Here is a 24101-nt window from a genome sequence, read left to right as displayed (position 1 = left end):
AGCAGCTCACGCCGCCTCGCAGAGCCCAAAGGAGGGAACTGTCTCTGCACATGATCAAACAGGCAGAAAAGGGAGTCACCAGATGGAGGCTCTGCAAAGACCCAGGGCGTTACACCAAAAATACTAAGGCAGAAGCAAACGCCCAGAGGCTTTCCTGGGCTGTGTTGGAGCGAGAGGTGTACTTTCTCCCACTTGTTAAAGTTTTGCAATGAAGCCTGTAATGTATCATCTTGACAAGATAGGATGATAATAGCAAGGCAGCTTAATGAATTTTGCAATAAAAAATGATGAGTGCACAGCAATTTTGGAGTTTGCCATCTCTGAGAAACACCCAAATACACAGAAAGCTTGGAATCAAGACTTTCTGAAGCAATTTCTCTCCCCTGTAGCTTTTGCTCCTGATAAGGGTGGCATGCCAAGCCCCACTAAAATCTGAGCTGGTTTGATTACAAGTTTGCTAACCCAGTCTCAGTCCCTATGATAAAAATAATCTTAGGAAACAGTTTGGGCAACATGTTTAAGCACATGAAAACAATTTGGACAATGTTTGAAAAAATAATCGTAAAACATAGTTTGGGCAATGTTGTATTAAACAGGGAGGTGACAAGTGAAAAATGTCAATGTTGCTTGGACCACAGACACAGGACATGTGATCATAACTTCTGACAAGTTGTCTTCAGCAAAAGCACCACCAATCTTGGTTCCCTATAGACTGGCTGACATACTCTCCCCATGGTGCCATAACAACCCTCTGCTTTGCAAAGGGAAAGAATGCCAGTGAAAATGGGTTTCATGAGAGAATGGGGAAGTCACTGTGGCTGGTCCCAGATTGAAGAGATTCACAGGACTGAGATGCCGTGGTACAACAGGGAAGCCTGCTCCTGAAACAACATTTCAAAAACCACATGTTAGGAATGCGCCTCTAATTAATGGCTGAACAGGGACTTGAATGTTCAGAGTTAAAGAGACACTTTGCCGCTCACAACATAGCCTTCTTTCCTCCCTGAGAACTTACTTTTGAGGAGGGACACTCCCTCTAATCTATGGTTCCCTGATAACTGAGAAAGCCCACACACAGACTGCTGATGTATTGCTGACAATACAGTTTCTTCTTTCCCACTACTTATGGGAAGAGAAGAAACTGATACAGTTACTTATTTTTATACTATAACTCAATGCAAAATGGGCTGAGAGAGTAAAATGAAATGTATGATTAGAGTGTTTTTAACAACTTAAAAATTAGTTAATACATAATAAATATGCATTTCTCTTTAGTTTAAAAGTACAGAATGGCATACAAATACTCCAGATATATTCTGGTGCATAAAAGTCCAGTTGTTTTTCTATACACAGAAATAGGTACTTATATAATTTTTTTTTTCTTTTAACAAAGTAGGATAACATAATGCCTAATGCCATGATACCTTTTTTGCTTATAGTGATAACACCAGAGATGGCAGCCTGGAATATGTTCTTCTTAATTTTTTTCCTGCCATTAGCTTTCCACGGCATCACTTTCTAAGGGCCACATCAACTATGCAGGTCTCAGTCACACATGGTAACCACACACAATTAAGACAAGAGCCACATTACACTTTACAGTCTGCGTGAAAATAGGAATTCCTGTAGATAAACATGCTGTCTGCCAAAACAAACAGGTTATGTCCAGAGCTCCCAGGATCTGCAGAGACTACCTGAGAAAAGACACATGCCGCAGGTTCGACAGCTCCGAGAGAGGCATTACGTAAACCTCAGAATGGTACAGAGTCCCAGTTATTTTTCAGCAAGGGAGACACACGTCCGAAGTACATGAGCTGGATTCTCAGCCTCTCCCTGGGCCTGTCTGGGAGAGGGTCCAGGATGAATTAACAACTAAGAGAATTAATCAAAGCTATAATCTCAGCAGCTATTTAATAAGATCCATGTAAAACAAAGCCCAAGAATCCATTCCCAGACCAAGCAAGGCTGCACAGCCCACCGCTGGCTGCTGATGCACTGGCACTCTAGCATTCAACGGGCTCTCTCTGGGCCAGGGCGACTCTGCATTACTCTCACGTATGGGCCTCTCCTTCGGAATCTGCAGGCTCCAGAGAAGGGATACTTTCTTAGTCAAACATAAAGTAGGACTCCTGACGGTAATCATCATAATCGGAGCTAACATTTATTAGGTGCTTACTATGTACTAGGCTTGCTGTCAAGTATGTTGTATGCGCTGGCTCACTTAATCATGGCAATTTCCCTCCAAGGAAGTTATTATTAGTGATCGATTTTACAGATGAGCAAATGGAGGTTCATAAATGAAAAGTAATGAGCTCCAGGTTGCAGAGCTGGTAGCAGGTAGAGATGGCATTGAAGAAAAGTGTGGCAACTGCAGAGCCCCTGCTTTTAACCACCACCAGGCTGCCCCAAACCCTGAAAGAAAATCTAAGAGACACTCTGCTAATGACAGAAGACAGGCAATCTTGACCATCCCTCCCTTCCTCAAGCCAGTGCTTCTCTAATCCTTGCTGGCTTTAGCATTACCAGGGCACTTTTGAAATGAAGAGGCCTGAGCTCCAGCCATTACCTGATTCAAAATGTACTGGGGAGGAGACCAGGCGTCTGTATTTCCAATAAGCTCCTCACATGATCTTAGTGTATACTCAAGTTGAAGAACCACACTTCCAAGAAACATATTTGAGGACCTGGGACAGCTATACTTTGGAGATACTGTGGCTGTGGTTCCAGACCACTGCAATAAAGCCAATATTGCAACAAAGCAAGTCACATGAATATTTTGGTTTCCCAGTGCATATAAAAGTTGTGTTCATACTACACTGTTGTCTATTAAGTATATAAGAACACTATGTCTTAAACAACAATGTACATACCTCAATTAAAAAAAAACTATTGCTAAAAAATGCTAATCATTATCTGACACCACGGGGTTCCCACAAAACTTTAATCTGTGGAAATGCAGTATCTTTGAAGCACAGTAAAGTGAAGTGCAATAAAAAGAGGCATGTCTTTGTAGGTAATAAAAAGCTAGGACAAAATGATAAATGTTACCTTGCAACCTCTTGGAAGAAATCTTAAAAAGTATGAGACCTGTGTGCTTGGTTCCCTCTAATCCTCTGGCTCTACCTTCTACAGTTGTGTGAAAAAAGTACAGCTTGTGTGTCAGTACCTTTCACCTAGACACACCAGTCTAGTCTCTGCTATATGATGTATCTGCATGGAAACTTGGAGATTAAACAGTAATCTCCTTTGCTACCATTCATCTGGCAGCACAGATGAAAAACCTCCTTTCATCTCCTCTGAGGTGATCACAAACAAAGTGATTGCCTCAGCCCAGCATATTAAGCGACTGCTGAATGCACACAGCTCACTGCAGAGTGGCCGTGAGATGGGGGTGGGGGAGGGGAGTGGCCGTGGTGTGGCTGCTGCCTGCCACTGCGCGTAGTGAGGAACCCATTCAAAATAGTCCAGCTGCCTCCGTGGCAATGCTGGGCACCAGACAGATAGTTTTTCTTGCTTCTTTAACTCAGTCTAGAAAGGTTTTCACTTTTGTGGCTCGAGAAGTGACAGAGGTACCCTTCTGGAGACAACATGGTATGGGGAAGGGATGTGGTCTGGGTCCAGATTCCTCTTCTGCTGATGCCCTAGAGCTTCAGTTTACTTGTTTGTAAAATGTGGATGATGAGAACCTACCTCACGGGGTGATGAGCAATTATGAAGATGAGATGAAGTAACACTGGGAAAAGGAAAAAGCCACCTGGAGAAGACTCCAGTAACTACTCTCAGATTAAAGCAGAGGAGTCTTACAGAGGTACCCAGACATACAACTGGTCTACCCTCCTGGAAGGAAAAACTCCTTCTGGAAAATAAGACACGCATCTGTGAACATCAACAGGTGAGATACTTTCATGACAATCTGAGACCAGAGTGTTGGCACAGATTCACATCTAAGAGGAAAAAACAGGCTCCAACTTCTGCACAGGCTGGGGACACTGCAGTGAGGTGAGGGGAAAACATGTGCCAAAGGAATGCACCTACTCTGTGAATTTGGGGCTCATCAAGCATGTCAACTGGGGGCTGAAGAGAAGGCTGACCCACAACCACAGGAAATATTAAACTGCAAGTGTGCCAATGAGACTGAGAAAAAATATAACTCAAACAAGAGCAGGCACACAGACATAAGAGAAATGAAGCTCTGGCAATATCATATGAAGTTGGAAGGCACAAGGGAGGCACATGGAGGTACCATGTGGGGTATGTTTATGTGTCCTCACAGACGTCATCCCTATAACAAGAATCTGAAGAAAGGAAAGGTCACGTCAAACCTGGAGAGGTGTCACAATGCACCCAAAGTTTTCAACATGAAACTGACAGATGATTGGTGAGGGTCCACAATGATATAAAAACCAACAGGCAACATCTGAACCTGATTCCAGTCAACTGGACAGAAGAATCTTGAGTTTGTGTATGTTAAGAGGAAGGATCTCAGTCAAAAATTTAGAGCAAGACCTGTGGACTCCAAACTGTGGTACATGTTCCACAGTTTGGACATATGACAATTCTAAGGTTTGATGTGGATGAACATTCTTTAGCTTAACAGTTACTTATGTTTTAATATTTAAAAACACATGTAATTAACAGACTGGTTCCAAATAGGGAAAGGAGTACACCAAGGCTGTATACTGTCAACCTGCTTATTTAACTTATTTGCAAAATACATCATGAGAAATGCTGGGCTGGATGAAGCACAAGCTGGAATCAAGATTGTGGAAATTATCAATACCTCAGATATGCCGATGACACCACCTTCATGGCAAAAAGAGAAGAACTAAAGTACCTCTTGATGAAAGTGAAAGAGGAAAGTGAAAAAGGTGCCTTAAAGCTCAACATTCAGAAAACTAAGATCAAGGCATCCAGTCCCATTACTTCATGGCAAATAGATGGGAAAACAATGGAAACAGTGACAGACTTGATGCTTGCTCCTTGGAAGAAAAGTTATGACCAACCTAGACAGCATATTAAAAAGCAGAGACATTACTTTGCCAACAAAGGTCCATCTAGTCAAAGCTATGGTTTTTCCAGTAGTCATGTATGGATGTGCGAGCTGGACCATAGAGAAAGCTGAGCAATGAAGAATGGATGCTTTTGAATTGTGGTGTTGGAGAAGACTCTTGAGAGTCCCTGGGACAGCAAGAAGATCCAACCAGTCCATCCTAAAGGAAATCAGTCCTGAGTATTCATTAGAAGGATTGATGCTGAAGCTGAAACTCTAATACTTTGCCCACCTGATGTGAAGAATTGACTCACTGGAAAAGACCCTGATGCTGGGAAAGATTGAAGGTGGGAGGAGAAGGGGACGACAGAGGATGAGATGGTTGGATGGCATCATCGACTCAATGGACATGAGTTTTGAGTAAACTCCAGGAGGTGGTGATGGACAGGGAAGCCTGGCATGCTGCAGTCCATGGGGTCACAAAGAGTTGGACACGACTGAGCAACTGAACTGAACTGAATGTTTTCATGTATATTAGAGAGTAATACGGTAAGATAACAAAACTGATATTTTAGAAATTTTATTGAATAGGATGAGGCAATGTAAAGAAGTGAGGTTCTTAAAAACTGATTTAAAGAAATGTATCAAACAAACAACTGTGGAAAAGTTATATGGTTGTGGCCCAAAGACTAGATGAAGGCTTATGTAAATGATGCAAGTTTGGGAAGTACTAAGCTGGGCATGGATAAAGGCCTTAAACTGAAAAACATCACTGTACGGAAATATAAGATTTTTTTTCACAGATTACCTGCAGAGTCTTCACCAGTACTTTGATCCCAAAGAGTAAACCCAGTGATGTGCTTTGATAAAGTCTTCCATCTTTGTCCACAGATCAGACATAGAGGAGGGTTTGGTGTGTGGCAATAGTACCCTGTTACCTGCTCATGTAACAGTGGTGAGCGGCTGCACTGCAACCTAGGAGGAGTGAGTACTGGCAGAACCTTACACCTCCTGGCCAGTCTTCCTCACCCACTTCTACGGTGCTTTCCAGGCCAGCCTGAGTATTGTTCTAATTTCCCAGGGAGCTGGGGGTTCCAAAACAAACTCTAGAAAGTATATTATACATACACCGCTATATACTTTTCAACAACAATGTTTCTCCCAAGGCAAGGAGGAAAGCTGAGCATCCCGCAAGTATCGTCACACATGAGCAGTCAGCCCTGTTTCCAGGGAGGGTTTCCTGCTGCTCCCAGGGTAGATCTACTGCTTCACTGTCTTCCCGTCTCGTATCCTCCTGTCCACCGTGTTCAGACAGGGACAGCTTGATCTGCAGCTTAGGCACGTCTGCCTTCACACATCCTTAACTTTCACTCGCTGCCTCGTGTGACAGAATTAATCTTGAGAAGAGATCTAATTGATTTTCTCCTAATCGCCACCTTCTTTCTTACATGCTCTTAGAATATGCTTTAAGACCTGATCCATAGCTGCCTCTGTTTCCATCTAAGCATCAACTTGGCACTTTTTCAAGCTTAGAGGAATTTACTAATATCATCTGATCTGTCCTGAGCCGCAAATGTACACTGCTTAGCACAAAACCTTAGGTGACCGTGGCTGGCCTGGAAACATGATAAGGTTCTCACTCCACAGCCAGATGCTGTGTTCGTGGCAGATGAGGGTAAGGCCAGGCCTGTTCCAAGTATTCTCTGGTACAGACCACAGTGAGAACGACCCTAGCCAGATACTTAAGGGAAACACAGGCTACTGTTTGAAGGGAAGCCAACTGCATTACGGGGTCAAAGCCCAGAAACTGTGCCTATCTGCTGACCCAGGGATTCTTCCAGGAATTTATCTTAAGGAAATAATCATGAATATGAACAGATTCAGCTACAAGGATGATATAGTGGCTTTATTCATAAAAGCAAGGTATCTGAAACAACCCAAGTGGATGCACCAAGGTGTGGCCACATTATGGGATACAGCAATCTCTTTAAAAGCTGTGATCCTCCAAGGTGGGGAAGATTTCTTCTCAGGAATAATGAGAGGAAGGCCGTTACTTCTGGAAGGCAAAGGGATAGAAAACATTTTCTGTAACAAAGAGAAAGATGCCAATCAGGATATGGAATGTCTTCCCTCCTCAAAGCCAAGAGGATCATTTTCTCTGATTTGTGATTTTACTGTAACTCATAGATAATATTGTTATTATCACATAATACATAACAGACATATCATATTTGTATAAATATATAAAACAAATACAGACTACATATTAATATATTAAATAAAAATATATAATAAATATATAATAATCATAGCACTTTCACACCCGTAGCATTTACGGAGCACCATCTGAAGTGCTTTAATCCTCACCACAAACCTGTGAGGTAGAAAACCATTATCCCTGTCTTGCAGAAGAGGAGCCTGAGACCCTGCAGTAGCAGAGAGCGGGCCCACGTGGCACAGCCAGGGAGCGTCAAGCAGGCTCTCACCCAGGCTGCTGTGCCTATGGTCACTGTCAACCACAGCATTCTCCTGCCTCCCCAAAGACACACTGCTCTGTGAGAGCAGCCATCTGCCGACTTACTGTCACCTATTCACCTGTCTACTTCCATTACTCAATCCTGAGCTCCTTATAGGCAAGGTCACGTTTTTATCCTCCTTGGTTCCTGCGTGTGATTAAACAGTAACTAATGATAATAGCAGTAGCTTTCAGTCGATCACCCTTGCCACGTCCTGTGCTAGCTGCTTAACGGCATAAGTCTGCTGAATCCCTATCACCTTCCTTTGAGTTAGGTCCTATTAACCCTATTTCTGTCCTTTATCGAGCCCATCTTTGCATGAAATGTTCCCTTGGTATCTCTAATTTTCTTGAAGAGATCCCTAGTCTTTCCCATTCTGTTGTTTGCCTCTATTTCTTTGCATTGATTGCTGATGAAGGCTTTCTTATCTCTTCTTGCTATTCTTTGGAACTCTGCATTCAGGTGCTTATATCTTTCCTTTTCTCCTTTGCTTTTCACTTCTCTTCTTTTCACAACTATTTGTAAGGCCTCCCCAGACAGCCATTCTGCTTTTTTGCATTTCTTTTCCACGGGGATGGTCTTGATCCCTGTCACCTGTACAATGTCACGAACCTCTGTCCATAGTTCATCAAGCACTCTATCTATCAGATCTAGTCCCTTAAATCTATTTCTCACTTCCACTGTATAATCATAAGAGATTTGATTTAGGTCATATCTGAATGGTCTAGTGCTTTCAGAGATACCAAGGGAACATTTCAGGTAAAAACAGGCTTGAAAAAGGACAGGAATGCTATGGACCTAACAGAAGCAGAAGATATTAAGAAGAGGTGGCAAGAATACACAGAAGAACTGTACAAAAAAAGATCTTCATGACCAAGATAATCATGATGGTGTGATCACTCACCTAGAGCCAGACATCCTGGAATGCAAAGTCAAGTGGGCCTTAGAAAGCATCACTATGAACAAAGCTAGTGGAGGTGATGGAATTCCAGGTGAGCTGTTTCAAATCCTGAAAGATGATGCTGTGAAAGTGCTGCACTCAATATGCCAGCAAATTTGGAAAACTCAGCAGTGGCCACAGGACTGGAAAAGGTCAGTTTTCATTCCAATCTCAAAGAAAGGCAAGGCCAAAGAATGCTCAAACTACCACACAATTGCACTCATCTCACACGCTAGTAAACTAATGCTCAAAATTCTCCAAGCCAGGCTTCAGCAATATGTGAACCGTGAACTTCCAGATGTTCAAGCTGGTTTTAGAAAAGGCAGAGGAACCAGAGATCAAATTGCCAACATCCGCTGGATCATGGAAAAAGCAAAAGAGTTCCAGAAAAACATCTATTTCTGCTTTATTGACTATGCCAAAGCCTTTGATTGTGTGGATCACAATAAACTGTGGAAAATTCTGAAAGAGATGGAAATACCAGACCACCTGACCTGCCTCTTGAGAAACCTATATGCAGGTCAGGAAGCAACAGTTAGAACTGGACATGGAAAAACAGACTGGTTTCAAATACGAAAAGGAGTACGTCAAAGCTGTATATTGTCACCCTGCGTATTTAACTTATATGCAGAATACATCATGAGAAACGCTGGACTGGAAGAAGCACAAGCTGGAATCCAGATTGCCGGGAGAAATATCAATAACCTCAGATATGCAGATGACACCACCCTTATGGCAGAAAGTGAAGAGGAACTAAAGAGCCTCGTGATGAAAGTGAAAGAGGAGAGTGAAAAAGTTGGCTTAAAGCTCAACATTCAGAAAACTTAGGTCATGGCATCTGGTCCCATCACTTCATGGGAAATAGATGGGGAAACAATGGAAACAGTGTCAGACTTTATTTTTTTGGGCTCCAAAATCACTGCAGATGGTGACTGCAGCCATGAAATTAAAAGACGCTTACTCCTTGGAAGGAACGTTATGACCAACCTAGAGAGCATATTAAAAAGCAGAGACATTACTTTGTCAACTAAGGTCCATGTAGTCAAGGCTATGGTTTTTCCTGTGGTCATGTATGGATGTGAGAGTTGGACTGTGAAGAAAGCTGAGCGCCGAAGAATTGATGCTTTTGAAGTGTGGTGTTGGAGAAGACTCTTGAGAGTCCCTTGGACTGCAAGGAGATCCAACCAGTCCATTCTAAAGGAGATCAGTCCTGGAATTTCTTTGGAAGGAATGATGCTAAAGCTGAAACTCCAGTAGTTTGGCCACCTCATGCAAAGAGTTGACTCATTGGCAAAGACCCTGATGCTGGGAGGGATTGGGGGCAGGAGGAAAAGGGGACGGCAGAGGATGAAATGGCTGGATGGCATCACCAACTCGATGGACGTGAGTTTGAGTGAACTCCGGGAGTTGGTGATGGACAGGGAGGCCTGGCGTGCTGCAGTTCATGGGGTCGCAAAGAGTCAGACACGACTGACCGACTGAACTGAACCCTACTGTACACACAAGTAAACTGAAGCTGAGAGAAAGTAGGAGGCTTGCCCAAATGCTGTCACTGGTACTGAAGCCCAGGTCTGCCTGCCCATGGGCAGTGCTGGGGCCTTCAACCCCCGCTCCTCCACCACTGGACTCCCTTATTACAGGAACTGAAGGGAAACCACACTGGAGATCTGAGAGCCCAGTAACCCAATCGCTGCAAAGTACTTGGAAATCCAGAAGTGAAAACAAGATTTGATACAGTCATGGTGAGAACCCTCTGCCGTTTGGAGCAAGGAGGGTAGTGCTCTCTTATTAATCTATTAATTAATTTCACACACTCAGTAAGTATCTACTGTGCGCCAGGCCTGGGAGAAGTGGAAGGGAAGGAGAAGCAAGCCAAATAAGGTCCCCGAACAGAGAAAGCCCCATTCCAGTAGTACACGTGACTCGAGCTAATAAGCACAGAATTACAACCTGAGAAAAGGAAGGGAAACTGGTTTTAGCAGAGCCAATAACAAAAGAGGGGCTGAAGAAGCAGCACCTGAGCTAAGCATTGACTGTGTGACTGGAGGAAAAGAGGCTCAGTATCTGCCCACAGGAGATCTGGAAAGTGGATCCCGGACACTACAGCTCCTAGCCTTTCATCCTCAGCACCCTGCTTCCTGTCCTGTCGAGGTTACTCAGCCACAGAACCTCGGAGGGCATGATGGTCAATACGCTGTCCTCAAGGACACAAAAGGCAGCAGCTCACACACAGAGGTAGAGGAAAGTTCTCTGGGCAGCGGGGAGGCGGCTGAGGTGTCCCTAGGGCACCCTAGGCAGTGACTCACGTTTCTCTGTTGACTGCATGGTGTGGAAGAGCGTCAAGGGCCTCTCGCTGCAGGACGGGGGTTTGGAGTCACTGCTCTTCTTCCGAGACAGGTGCAGTTGGGCATTGGTGAGTGGCGCGTCTGGCACGGTGTTAAATATCTGCAAAACAGTTTCATAAAAATGTTACACACTAATGTGAACCCAGAAGAAAGCACAAGTCCGGACCTGTATGATTAAAAAGTCTAGTGGGGTCTAAGAATCAGCAAGAAAAAGATAGAAAAAGACCACCAGCATCTGCTCAGGACTCTATTGTAAGTATCTCTAAGAGCTGGCAGGAAAGAGTCTCCTCTGGAAGTACACCCCAAGGTCAGGAACCATCCACTTCCACTTCCTACCCCCTCTGTTATCATTTGCATGGATCTTCTTTCTGTTGTTCTCTCCAGGGCCAATGGAAAGTAGCCACTGTCTGTGGAAATGACTTAAAATTTTTTTGATCACCTTTATCTAGAACTGATTAATCAAAATCACTTTCCTGTTCTTCACTGCCCATGAGTCTATTTCCCAGTTCTTAACAACTGCTTCACAATTTTCTGAAGATGTGAAACATGCATTTAAATGACACCAAAGAAGCCCAGAACAGGGCATCATTTTCTCATCCTCAATCATCTCTAGCTGGACCATCTTTTCTACTTCAGCAGCTTTGTGTTATTTTTGAGCTGAAAAAAAAAAAAAAAAAAGGCTGTTTTCCCCAACTCTTGATGACAGAAGTAACATACCTGCTACAAACTGTTTGGAAAATGTAGAAAAGCTTTGAGAAGAAAACAGAAAAACTCTCCGAATTCCACTATTCAGAGATAACCACTGTTAGCATTTGAATTTTATTTTCACATGAGCTTTTTTGTTTTAAGCTTTCATTGCAAAACAAAACAAAACAGGTCCATGGTTAAAAAAAAAAAGTGAGAAGAAAATGACAGATAAAATTCATGACAATGCTTGTCTTTTTTCCTACAGATCCAAGTATGATAGAATTATTATAATAGCTACCACTTACATGGTGCTCACCATGATTACAGTCACCACCCTGCAACGCTGGCTCCCTAAGGACCAGTCACTGCATGTGTTTTCCATGTAGCTCACTCAGTTCTGAGTGACCCTGAGCATCAGGTACTGTTCTCATCATTTATAATGAAGGACTGAGGCAGAGAGGTTAAACTGCCACAATTACAAATATAATTACAGATGATAACATAGAAAACCTGTGTCCCTAGTTTTCTAGATTTCTTTTTAAGTGCATATAATAACAACAACACTAATTCATTCAGCCTGGAAAGATCTTTTGAGCATCTCCTTTATACCAGCACTCTGGGTACAGCAGTGCTTGAGGCCAACATGCTTCCTGTGGTTTAGAGAGTCTGCATCAAGCAGCTGTGATTTACTGAGTATCGACCACGTCAGGCACCACCTCAAGTGCTTTGTATGAGTTATCTCACTTAATGTTAAAATACACTTCTCCATAATTGGAATCTTATTCTTTTTACAGTTTTGTATCCTATATGTTTCTTCTAACATTGTATTGTAACATTTCCCCCTTCATTTAAAAAATCTTCAAACCTTATCCTTCTTGGCTGCATAATATACCCACTGTATTAAGACATCAACATTTATTGACCCATTCATTATCATCTCATACTCTGGAGTCTTCTGGATCTTCTGTTTCCCAATAATCACAAGTGATGAGAGGAAAGTGGTGGCACCCCCATGCCCCTCACCTATGGGTGGCTCTAGACACATGAGAATCTTTCCCACAGTTTTCTCTCCTTTGTGCGTGCATTAAAAAGCAGAAGCTGAGATATAGGAAGCAAAGTCATAAGAATGATAAGAATTTCAGCCAAAACAGCTGCTCTCCATGAGTTGGCAGGTCTTTGGGTTCCAATGATGCCAGCCAGCTGGTTCAGTCAGTCTCCCTTCCAAACACAGCTGTCTGAAAACAGTATTATCATATTTTCCCCAAGGGACTGAATTTTCCACAAAATAAAATGAATCACTACATAGCTGAGTTCATCTGGGGTGAGGATATAAGGAGAGAAGGGAACTTAAAGCAAAAACAACAAAACCCCCTAGCTTCCAGAGGAGCTTGAACCCCCAAAATAAGTACCAGTGCCACACATGTCATCAGGCTCCTTCTGAGGATCTTTGGGGAAAGAAAAGAGAAACTATGGTTGTTGCTGAACTCAAGGACCACGGTGCTAAGACCTAAGCACAGACCTAAGAAGCTATCTTCCACTTCATTCTGCACCCAACAATCCAGCCAGGGCTGCTCCTAGGTGACACTCTGCACCAATAACATTGGCACTTGCTCTTATATATGAGTGTCTGCACCTGCCAGTCACTGTGCTAGGTCAACTCAGTGTAGCCAAGCAGGATGACCATTCCACAAGAAGAGATTTCCTGAACCACATGGCCCAGCAGGAGAGGGGCTTGGATGGAACCCTAGACCTGCAGTTTCCAACAACTCCCCTCCCCACCTCCACAGCAGTTCTCAGCATTCAGCTCATCTTCTCCAGCCAACCTACACTACCAAAGCCGGGGCCCAAACCCACAAATACAGATTTCAACAAATAATGATGTCTCTTAACACCCTTCTGCCTCTGGCCTTAAGTGCAGCATGTTCCTCAATTCCAAGCAAAAAATATCTGAAAATGAATTCAAAGTAAGTGATAGGCCCCCACCTCCTCTGTCTGGCTTCCAAATTTTGTCTTTCTTTTCCTAATGAGCTACTGAGAATGAGATCCTCGCACAACCACAATAAGAAAACCGATAATGCATATGCAGCATTTCCATTTCAACTGTCACCAGAAAAGCGGGCATTTCCTCTTTCCTAAAAACTGTACTAGATGCTAGAGAAACAAAGAAGAGTGAGTCGTAAGGAAGAACTATGGATTTAAACAGCGGAGTGGAAAACTGCCTCCAAAACTGTGTTTATACACTGATAAATAGGAGGAGACACGGGAATTACATTCTGCTTATTGGCTGTTCTCTGTAAAAGGAAAGCTATTGGAGCGTACTAGCATCAGTTCTAGACGGAGATTTTCTCCATGGGCCAGAGCTATAGTCCTGAAGTCTAGCTCTCTGGGCCTCAGTGCAAGCCAGGCCCAGGCTTTTGAAGAACTTGGACAGGGCTATTTTCAGGATCAAATGGACACATGTGCAAGTGGGCCTGCTATGAAATGTGGAGTGCCAGACACAGGACTATCATCATTATTATTACACATGTTTTTTTCTGAGGCACGAGGGCACTTCTGCAAATCTAAGCAATTCAGAACAGAAGATACAAACTTTCACTAAGGAGTCTGGGCAATCATTCTCCAAACTACTGTTGTTCCTTTAACTCTGAAACTTGAATACATACAGGTTGCTTAAAGCTGCTCACTATTGAGCCAACTTCTCAGCCAGGCCAAGAGATGCCTGTGTGCTAAAAGTGAGCTGGAATTCGAAAGAGAATTTGAATGATTCACAGTTTTGCTGTTATTCCAATCCTAATTTGTTTGGAAGGGATGACTTTAAGAGAACCCTGTGGAGTTTCCTTCATTCTGATGAGTAGAATCAGTGTACCAACTTCTCTGCCAAACAATGGAAGTATGAGCTCACGTAATCTCTGAGCAATGGATTTATGGGGCTCTACCAGATAGCTGAGCAATCTACTTGTCTCACAGAGACTTTCCAAATTAACACAAAAGTGGGGTGGAGGGGCAAGGTTTATTCCATACCCCAAGTGTCCCATTAATTCTGTTCAAACTTACAAACAAATTCTGACTTAGGAATGCCTTAGAAATAAAAGTTATTAGGAAGGCTCTAAGGGGGTCGCAAAGAGTCGGACATGACTGAGCGACTGAACTGAACTGAACTGATATGGCAAATAGGTAACTAATAAGAACCTACTGTATAGCATAGGCAATGTTACTCAATACTCCATAATGAGCTATACGGGAAAAGAATCTTAAAAAGGGTGGATATATGCGTAACAGAGCAGAAACACAACAATGCAAATCAACTAGACTCCAATAAAAATTAATTAAAAAAAAAACCTAAACATCATCCAAAAAACAAATATATAGGAAAGGAATTTACCATCATTTTATGGGGAGAAAGTAAACAGGCATTGGAGCCATACAGACTTGGGTTCAACTTGGGCAAAAGCCTTAACCCCTCAGTTGTTTCCCTTCCATAAATGGGAATCTAACACCTATCCTGCAGAGATACTGAAAAGTTAATGCATATTAAATGCTGAGCACAAAACCTGATAAAGAGTGGGCAAGAGGCAGAGTTAGTGTAAAGGACAATAAAAATATCCAAAGTTTGCTGAGTGCTTATCATGCTGTTATTCACATGGATTATCTCAGGACTTGGGCTTCCCTGGTGGCTCAGACAGTAAAGAATCTGCCTGCAATGCAGGAGACTAGGGTTCAATTCCTGGGTAGGGAAGATACCCTGTAGAAGGGAATGGCTACCCACTTCAGTATTCTTGCCTGGAGAATTTCATAGACAGAGGAGCCTGGTAGGCTATAGTCTGTGGGGTGGCAGAGACTTGGACAAAACTGAGCAACTAGCACTTTCACTTTCTCTCAGGATTTACCATTATCCTTGGGGCTTCCCAGGTGGCGCTACTGGTAAAGAACCCACCTACCAACGCAGGAGACACAGGAGACGTGGGTTCAGTCCCTGGGTTGGAAAGACCCCCTGAAGGAGGGCATGGCAACCTACTCCAGTATTCTTGCCTGGAAAATCCCATGGACAGAGGAGCCGGGCAGGCTATAGTCCATGGGGTCACAAAGAGTTGGACACAACAGAAGCAGATGTTAAGTTAAGCATTGTCATCTTATAGGTGAGACTCACTGAGATGAACTGATTTGTTCAGTGTCACATGGGTGAGTACAGTTGGACTAGGACTTAAGACAGCTTAGCTGGGCTGTCTGGGTCTTAATCACCTATGGCCTTTATATCTGTTATTAATTTGAGAGACAAAAGACAAAATGCAAAGATCATAGTTCTGGAGTCTGATGGCTCTGATTTTAGTCACTCACTAGCTCTGTGACTTTGAACAAGTTATGTAACTCTGACCTTCAGCTGCTGCATCTATAAAAACTCCTGGGATTGAGGTGAGGACAGAAGCACCTAACACAGTTTGACACTCAGTGCCCAAAAGCCATGACTGCATCCAGTAAAAAAATATAAGAAGGAAAATAACTGGAAACTCAACAATGAATTATCTGCAGAGGATTTAATTTATAAGTGCAAATTTAATTACTGTTCTTTGCAAAACATCGACCTCATATGCTTACGACCTCATATGCTTACAGCAATGTTAGAATTTGCTGTTCTTTTCCCTTTGTTGTCTACAAAACTCAAATTTCACTGCTGCCCTCCCGCCCCTCCCTTGGGCCCATCTCAACACTGGAGACCATTGACACTTGTGGGATTTATTCTTAGCCACGTCACATATACATTTTTATACCTTTTCTAATTCCACCTGTAACATGCTTCTGCAATTTACAAGGATTAGAAGCCTCCCCATAATGTGTGTGGTCTACTCTTTATTATGTGCTGTGATCTTTATGGGAGGAAAATTAGGTAATGATGAAGAGTTCCTGGTCTGTAACTGAAAAGTAGTTGAGACAATAAATCAATGACAGAGGCCTGGGATTACAAGACAAAAGAGAAAGGCTTCTAGAGAGAGGAGACTAAGCACTTTTCTGAGACATGGTGCATCAGGGTTTCAAGTAATAAAAAATAATAAGTTATGGGCTTATTTAATCTGAAGAGGGTCTGCTTTGGAGGTGGAGGATTAGGCCTACACATACCAGCTTACACACTGCCCGCTCTTTCTAACAACAGGCTGTAGAGCAGGATTGCTCAGGGTACGGCAAGCCATAAACCCAGTGCCTTTCTTCTGGAAAGCCAGGCAAGTCTTCGCAGGGCTCATTTAATAAAATAGTTAAGAAGCCAAATTCAGAGGCTACAGGCACAGAGAGGTTTTTTAAGGACAGTTGGAAGTCCAATGCCCTGTTGATATCAGCATTTTGGCCCAGAGAACAATTTGGAAAGTAGTTTGTGGAGTTTTATTAAAAGTCCCTCAAAAGGAGCCAATTCCATTTAGTAACTGGCCATATATATCGCCGGCCTGGGTAACCCATGGGAGGCTGTGATTTCCCTTATCTCCAAAATGATTCTATTTCCTATTATCTTTGCTGACAGAGAGGAATAGAGTGTAACATAACAAAGCTCCATCGTTACTTGAGAACCATTAAAGAAGCTTCAATTCAAATATGCTTGGTTTTTCTGGGGCTTTACTGGTGGGGTGGTGGGGGGAATACACATGTTCAGATCCACAACCTGTGAAACTAAGGAAGAACAGTTTACATGGCATTAGACACAACAAATAGAAAAAAGGTCTGTGACAGAACCATTCTGGCCCAGTATATAAGTAATTCCAGCTTATTTCTAGACCTAACTGGATAGAACCAAAAACAAGGTGGCACAGTGGTAAAGAATCCACCTGCCAATGCAGAAGACACAGGAGATGCAGGTTTATCCCTGGGTCAGGAAGACTCCCTAGAGTAGGAAATGGCACCCACTTCAGTGTTCTTGCTTGGGAAATCCCATGGACAGAGGAACCTGGCAGGTGACAGGCCATTGGGTCGCAAAGAATCGGACAGGACTGACCACGCATGCAAAAAGAAGGTCCTCAGGGACCAATGTAGGGAAAGGTAATGACAACAACAACAAATCAATGAGCAAATGAAAAAAGCCATGGCCATGAGACACAAGATTAGCTTCCCAGGCAGGCCACAGTGACAGGGGTTATCTCCATGGAATTAAAGTGTCCAGGTATTCTTCATCATCATCATCATCGTCCATTCTGCATATCAACAGCTGCTTGAAATACCAAGGAAATGAAATACAATTGCCCGACACTGGTCAGCTGACAGAATCTATTGAAATCAACTGTATTCTATTAATTGATCTACATTTTGTGTACAAACCCCAACAATGAACGCAATAGGTGTCAATGCAACCAATATTTTGTTAAAAGCAGATCAAGGCAATTCAGTGGCCCAAATCAACTCAAATCAAGACAATCTTGAAAGAAACACTATCATTTTAATGGAAATGCAAGGTTGTTTAGAACCTGCTGCTTTTACAATAGGTGTTAAGTGAGGCCATCCATATTTGCTCACTCTTTCCCTTGACTATAAGATTAAAACTTAACAGGTATGAAAAAGGGGCACTGATCTTTGGGCACTTCTGGAAATTAACAACTCAAAGCTCAACTCTCCTACCTGTTCCAAAGCCAACTGATGGACTGGAAAAAGAATCACAGTAACTTACTTTGCAAAACATCAATAGGCATTAAAAGGGGCAGTACTGATAAAAGCACAAGGTGCCTGGGCACCTGTGCACACCCACGTCCAGCTTCATGTGCAGGAACCTTTTTTAGTGTTACGGCCAAAAGAAACACCATGGACTGCCCAAGAACAAACCAGTCCTATCCTACTAAATATGTGTCAGAAAGTAACAGGAAGATGAAGACATACACATAACCTGAGATTTCACGTTTGACCAAAACTCTGAAAAGGTGCCAGTTTGTTTCTTGACAGGGTTGTTCTTTCTAGACATTTAAATTTTTCAAAGCTGGCAAGGTAACCTTTAAAAAGAGAAATGGAACAAACTTTGTAAGAAATTACGGAATTTCTGGGCTTTCAGGTATCTTGGACAATGACAGCATTCAGTATTTTGAAATCTTAACTAGACGCATATAAATACTGGTAACTTTCACTATAACCCCAAGTATGGGCCTAATTGATGTCTTAAGGTGACAAGGTATGAGCTGTTTGACTTAAAATAATCATTACCTCAACAAGCATGGAAACAGCCAATGTCTTTTCCCTCTGAACTTTCAACTCTGAAATCTGACCACAAAAAGAGCCAGACTCTCAAGTCTGTTCTTTAGCTTTCATATAAACCATGCTGAGTACAGGGTATGGAGTTGTTGATGGGAAATGATGCCATGAGCTAGTATTTCCCTTTGGGAAGTCTGGCAAGACAACTCAAATAAAAGCCATTAGGATCCTACCCTAGCCTATAATAAGTAAAGGCTATAGGTTAAAGGTTATCAGAGAAGGCAATGGCACCCCACTCCAGTATTCTTGCCTGGAAAATCCCATGGATGGAGGAGCCTGGTAGGCTGCAGTCCATGGCGTCGCCAAGAGTCGGACACGACTGAGCGACTTCCCTTTCACTTTTTACTTTCATGCATTGGAGAAGGACATGGCAACCCACTCCAGGGTTCATGCCTGGAGAATCCCAGGATGGGGGAGCCTGGTGGGCTGCCATCTATGGGGTCACACAGAGTCGGACACGACTGAAGCGACTTAGCAGCAGTAGCATAGGTTAAAGGTTATAGTCTCTTGAGTAAGACTTTTAAAATATATAGCCCCAAGTTTACAACAGTATGATCAACTCTATGGTTTTGTTATTTATCTAACTTTCACCCCTCTACTTGGAATCCCTGAGAGCTCCCATTTTTCTGGAGCAAATGTCAACCTTTTTCCCATAGCTTTCAAGACCCCTGACAGAGGGGCTCAATCCAACTGTCTGGCATCATCTTCGACCACTTGCTAACATACAAGCCAAGATTCTTTCACACCCATGTTGTTGTAATACATACGAGTTGATTAATGTTGATTAATTGATTAATGTTCTTCCGGAAGGCTGTCCCCACTGTTTCCACTGTTGCTCTGCCTAGAAAACCTCTACCTATCTGTCAGAGGCCAGTATAAGATGAATGAAGTTATTTCTCCTCAGTGGTACCATATAATTTAGTCATTTGATTGAATGTCACTTAGCAAACCATATTATGGTAAGTTATATATCCTGAGAAAACAAGAAAGCCATTGGAAAAAAGATCTTGTCTCATTTATCTTTGGTTAACAGATGTTCAATAAATGCCATCATTAGAGATTAACAAGAATAGATTTTAGTAGCTTGAGTTGTGAAAGGAGTCCTAAGTTCAACCTTAGTTCCTCTCCTAACAAGTTGTTTCTTCAACTCTCTGGACTTCAGGTTCAAAATTTATAAAAAAGAGCTAACAATATTGGCCTTATAATGTTGCTATGGAAAGTAAATGATACGATAAATATATGGCTGCTTACCACAATGTCTTGTGAACAATAAGCTGTAAGTAAAAGTTAGCTATTAATATCACTATTCTTATTACTGCAAGACTATGTACATTAAAAAGGCCCATTACCTTTAACTGAGCAAATAAATCAGTATGTATTACCAGCATGGAAAAAGAACAAGTACCATGAACACCCATACATAATCTGTATCTTCTAGCTGTTTTCTCTCTGCTTTCACTTACTGTGAAATATCTATTTGGTACAAATTGTTCCAAACATTGCTCCCCTACCCAGGGCTGTGCAGGAGGTGAACAACAAAGTTTCTGGAACATCACCACAAGGTATGTAGTTAGTGAACTTAATCTGACCAAACCATGTCTGTGAGAAACACATCGTGAAGGCTCCCACGAATAAGAAACAGGTTAGTTCTCGAGATGAGATGATGATGCTAAGCAGGGGATGTTTCTAGACAAATAGTTGTTGTCTTGAGGCTGTGCAGATGTGCCAGAGATAACATAAAGGAGTCCAGGAGTTCACTTTAATTTTTAACCCTTTGTCTGAATGTCTAGTGTTAATCCTCAGTAAACAACGAGAGAGTGGGAGGCGGAAAAGGGTGGGGGACAGTAGAGAGGCAAGGTCCTATGCATGAAAAAATATGTTTAATAAGGAAAAAGAAACTGAGCTTTCTCATCAGGAGAAAATTCTCCCTCTCTTCTAAACGTCATTTTAAAGACAAAGCTGTTTTCCATTTTAGACATTAATGAGTCAGTACTCCATACTGAGGCTCACAAAGGGTATGTGAAGACTGAACGTGCCACTATTACCAAATGTTGGATGCTCCCTGGCCATGTAAAAATGGCAATACTGAGGAGAAACAGAAGAGCATTTTCCATACGACATGCTGAGGAGTTGCAGCACTAATAAGAAAAGGAAGCTACATGCGAACCTGCCAGTGACGGGGAGTGAGGCATTCTGGGAGATGGTCTGCAAAGACAGCAGCCCACAACTCCTCCCACATCTGTGTGGGCACACTGCTCTTCTCATGGTGGGGCAGGGGGGGTTCTCTTTCCTGCCCCTTCAGTGTGGCTGGACTTGTTGCTTTGACCAAGAGAATCCAGTCAAAGCAACACTTTGTCTATTCTGTTCTAGGCCTAGAACTTCTGAGGCCTTGCGGCTTCTCTGCTTATCCTTTTGAAAGTTTGGCCTAGACTATTAAACAATGATAGAGCAGGTGAAGAAAGAGGACAAGTGGAGGAGGACCAAAGTGTCCCAGCAACAGGTGGCACCAAGGTCCCAGACACGTGGAATAAGGCCATCTTGGATCTACCAGCTGCACTAAAACCACTCGGGCAGATATTATATAGAACACAGGTGAGCCCTCCCCAAAGTTCTGATACACAGAATTGTGAGCAAAAAAATTATTGCTATCTTGTGTCACTAGGTCTGCAGATGATCTGTTACAAAGCGATAATCAAAAGACACATCTTATGGTTCCCCCCACCAAGTGGCTCCAACAAGGTTAGGTGCCTGGGTTTCTATACCCTCTCTCTGTGCTGTCTTCCAATGCTTATTCCTGGGCCCCTCTCAATTTTGTTCCAAGGCACAAACTACACATTCTATATAAAATACCCATAACAACATGGGAGAGGGTATTATGCCACTAACTGGGGGGAAATACACTTAAGATCTGTATGACGGCTTGTTTCAAGCAAGAGGACATATGCTATCAGATGCCTGTTGGGGGACAGATTGAAATGATGCTGTTAGACAGCACTTCTTCATCTGGTGTTTCAGGATTTTGTGCAACTTCTGACAACAAAGTTAGAAAAGTGGTCACTCAAGAGATTTGTGTGTGTGTTTATGCTTCTAGAAAATTATAGCCAAGCCTAAGGGCTTCCCTCATAGCTCAGTTGGCAGAGAATCTCCCTGCAATGCAGGAGACCCGGGTTCAATCCGTGGGTCGGGAAGATCCCCTGGAGAAGGAAACGGCAACCCACTCCAGTAGTCTTGCCTAGAGAATCCCGTAGACAAAGGAGCCTGGCAGGCTACAGTCAGTGGGGTCGCAAGAGATTGACACGACTTAGCAACTAAACAAACCACTACCACCAAGGGAATGCTCATTAAATACTGTTAACTGACATCTCCATATTGTGAATTTTAAGGAAAGATGACAATATTTATCTGAGGACAAAGTCTGTTGATGAATAAAATTCAATTCCTTTGGCAGTAAATTCATCCAAAGCATTGTCTCCAAAGCTAAGGGCTCTCAGAGCATGAGTTCCTTGAGGTGAACATCACAGGCTTCCAAAGGAGACTAACACAGCATCTGCTGACTTTATACCAGACCAGGCCTGAAGCAACATTTGCAAAGGAGTCAAGCTGCCTTAGTCTAAGTTGTTCTTATCAGAAAGGCAAGCCTGATGAATGTTAAAGACTTTCTCCCCAGAATCATGTACAAACACAGGTCTTGCATATAGCTTTGGCCCATCACAGACCCCAGGTTAAAAACCTCTATCAGGGTGGCACGGGAGCTCCCTCAGGACTGGAGACACACACTCCACGGTAGCCTTCATCCCAAGAATGTTTCCACTGACACTCCTGCACCGGCTCCCACAGGAACATAAATCTCACTGTGATTCATCCCACTCTCTGGCAGAAACTAATGAAAAAGAACATATAATAAAGCACTGCAATGCTCTTTTAATATGTGCCTCACCAGATACACAGTAGAGAGGAACATAATTTATAATCCAACATATCAGATGTGTATTTGCACCAGTTCCTGCCCATATACTTGCAGGCCTGGCCCTGCATTTCATATTTCATTTCTATTTCTGCATTTTGTGCTCAAGTGGGAGGGTGTTTGTTGACACAAGTCTCAATAATGTTATTAGCAGTATCCAATCTTTTTCCTATCATGTTACTTTTTAATGTTTCCTGGCTTTGAAGACCCAAAGACACCAAAAATTACTACAGTTCAAAACCTACTAGATGCTGCCTACTATAAGCTCAGACATGAAACATAATCAAAGTACTTACTCCTTAGAGCTCTGTCTCAATACTTAATATTATTTATTTGAGAAAATATTATGTTTAAAAAGTATTATTTTGAGCAAGGGGGCACATGTGATACTCATAGAAGTATTTATGCTCTATCTTCAGAGAAATCTGTTCAGACTGCTGAAAAGAATAGTTTACAGTTAGTGACACTTCTTGTTAGATTCTTGGCTAAGACCTTTAATAAATCACCTTATCTCACCCCTATAACAAACCAACTAAAGGGATGTGGCCCACTGGCTGATTGGTCATCAAACGTCTTTCCCTTTGCTCTGCATGGTTAGGGGCTTTCCCAGTCTTCCTTGCAGTGAGCAGTGGCCACATCACTGAGTTCTGGCCAATGGAAAGTGGAAGAGAATAAGGAAAGCATCCTCTGGGTTTGGCCCACATATTCTTACACGATCTACCATGCCCTCTCGTTTTCCTCACCAAACGGCTGATTGCAGAGATCTGCAGAGCAGAAGGCAGAGCTACAGGAGAGAAGGGACCTGGATTGCTGAATCACTGCGTAGGATCCCGCCAACAGAATACCCACAGTGAACCGGTACGTGAGGAAGACAGAGATTACTATTGTCCTGAGTCACTGATTTGGGGGGTTATTTGTCACGGCAGTCACACTGTACTGAAAGTATTTTTATGAGCATAGAGAGGTTGAGTAATCTGTTCATGGTCACACAGCTGACAAGAGGTAATAAATTTACATCCAAGTGGTGTGTTTGCTTTCAGAAATCATGCTATTAACTTGTTTAGAAACATGTTATTCAATTATATTTCCTTTTTACAAGTTCATTTTAATCCTACAGAACATAATCATCTATACCTGACTTACTATATATGAAGGAAGTTGGCTGGACAAAGTCCAAAGGTTGAGACAGAGAGAAGATAATTTCTTCAAGGAAATTATCTGACCTCAGATCTTTTTATTAACCATGTAAGAAAAAAGCTATGTTGTCTACACAATTTTCCAGGATACCTCAATTACTCCGTGAAAGTCTATATTCAGAGGTTCTTTAGTAGTTACTAATGCTGCGTAATAACTTACCCCTCCCCCCAACTTAGTGGCTTAAAATATTTAATATCTCTCCCACTTTCAATGGGTCAGGAATTCAGGAGAGGCTTAGCTCAGTGGTCTC

At 42.6% G+C, this 24101-nt stretch overlaps 1 protein-coding gene across 2 annotated transcripts in view; it reads right to left on the bottom strand.

Moving 5' to 3' along the window:
- Positions 1-24101, bottom strand: part of ARHGAP26 (Rho GTPase activating protein 26) — a 475905-nt gene that overhangs the window by 79936 nt on the left and 371868 nt on the right. For both annotated transcript variants that reach the window (XM_052642542.1, XM_052642543.1), the window contains exon 19: positions 10753-10891. In XM_052642542.1, the coding sequence (XP_052498502.1) occupies positions 10753-10891 (139 nt within the window). The remainder of the gene's footprint in view (positions 1-10752; positions 10892-24101) is intronic.

The sequence above is a fragment of the Budorcas taxicolor genome, chromosome 7, assembly GCF_023091745.1.
Source record: "Budorcas taxicolor isolate Tak-1 chromosome 7, Takin1.1, whole genome shotgun sequence".
Lineage (NCBI taxonomy): Eukaryota > Metazoa > Chordata > Mammalia > Artiodactyla > Bovidae > Budorcas > Budorcas taxicolor.
Note: the sequence above shows the minus strand (reverse complement) of the source record. Positions and strands in the feature narration are given on the sequence as shown.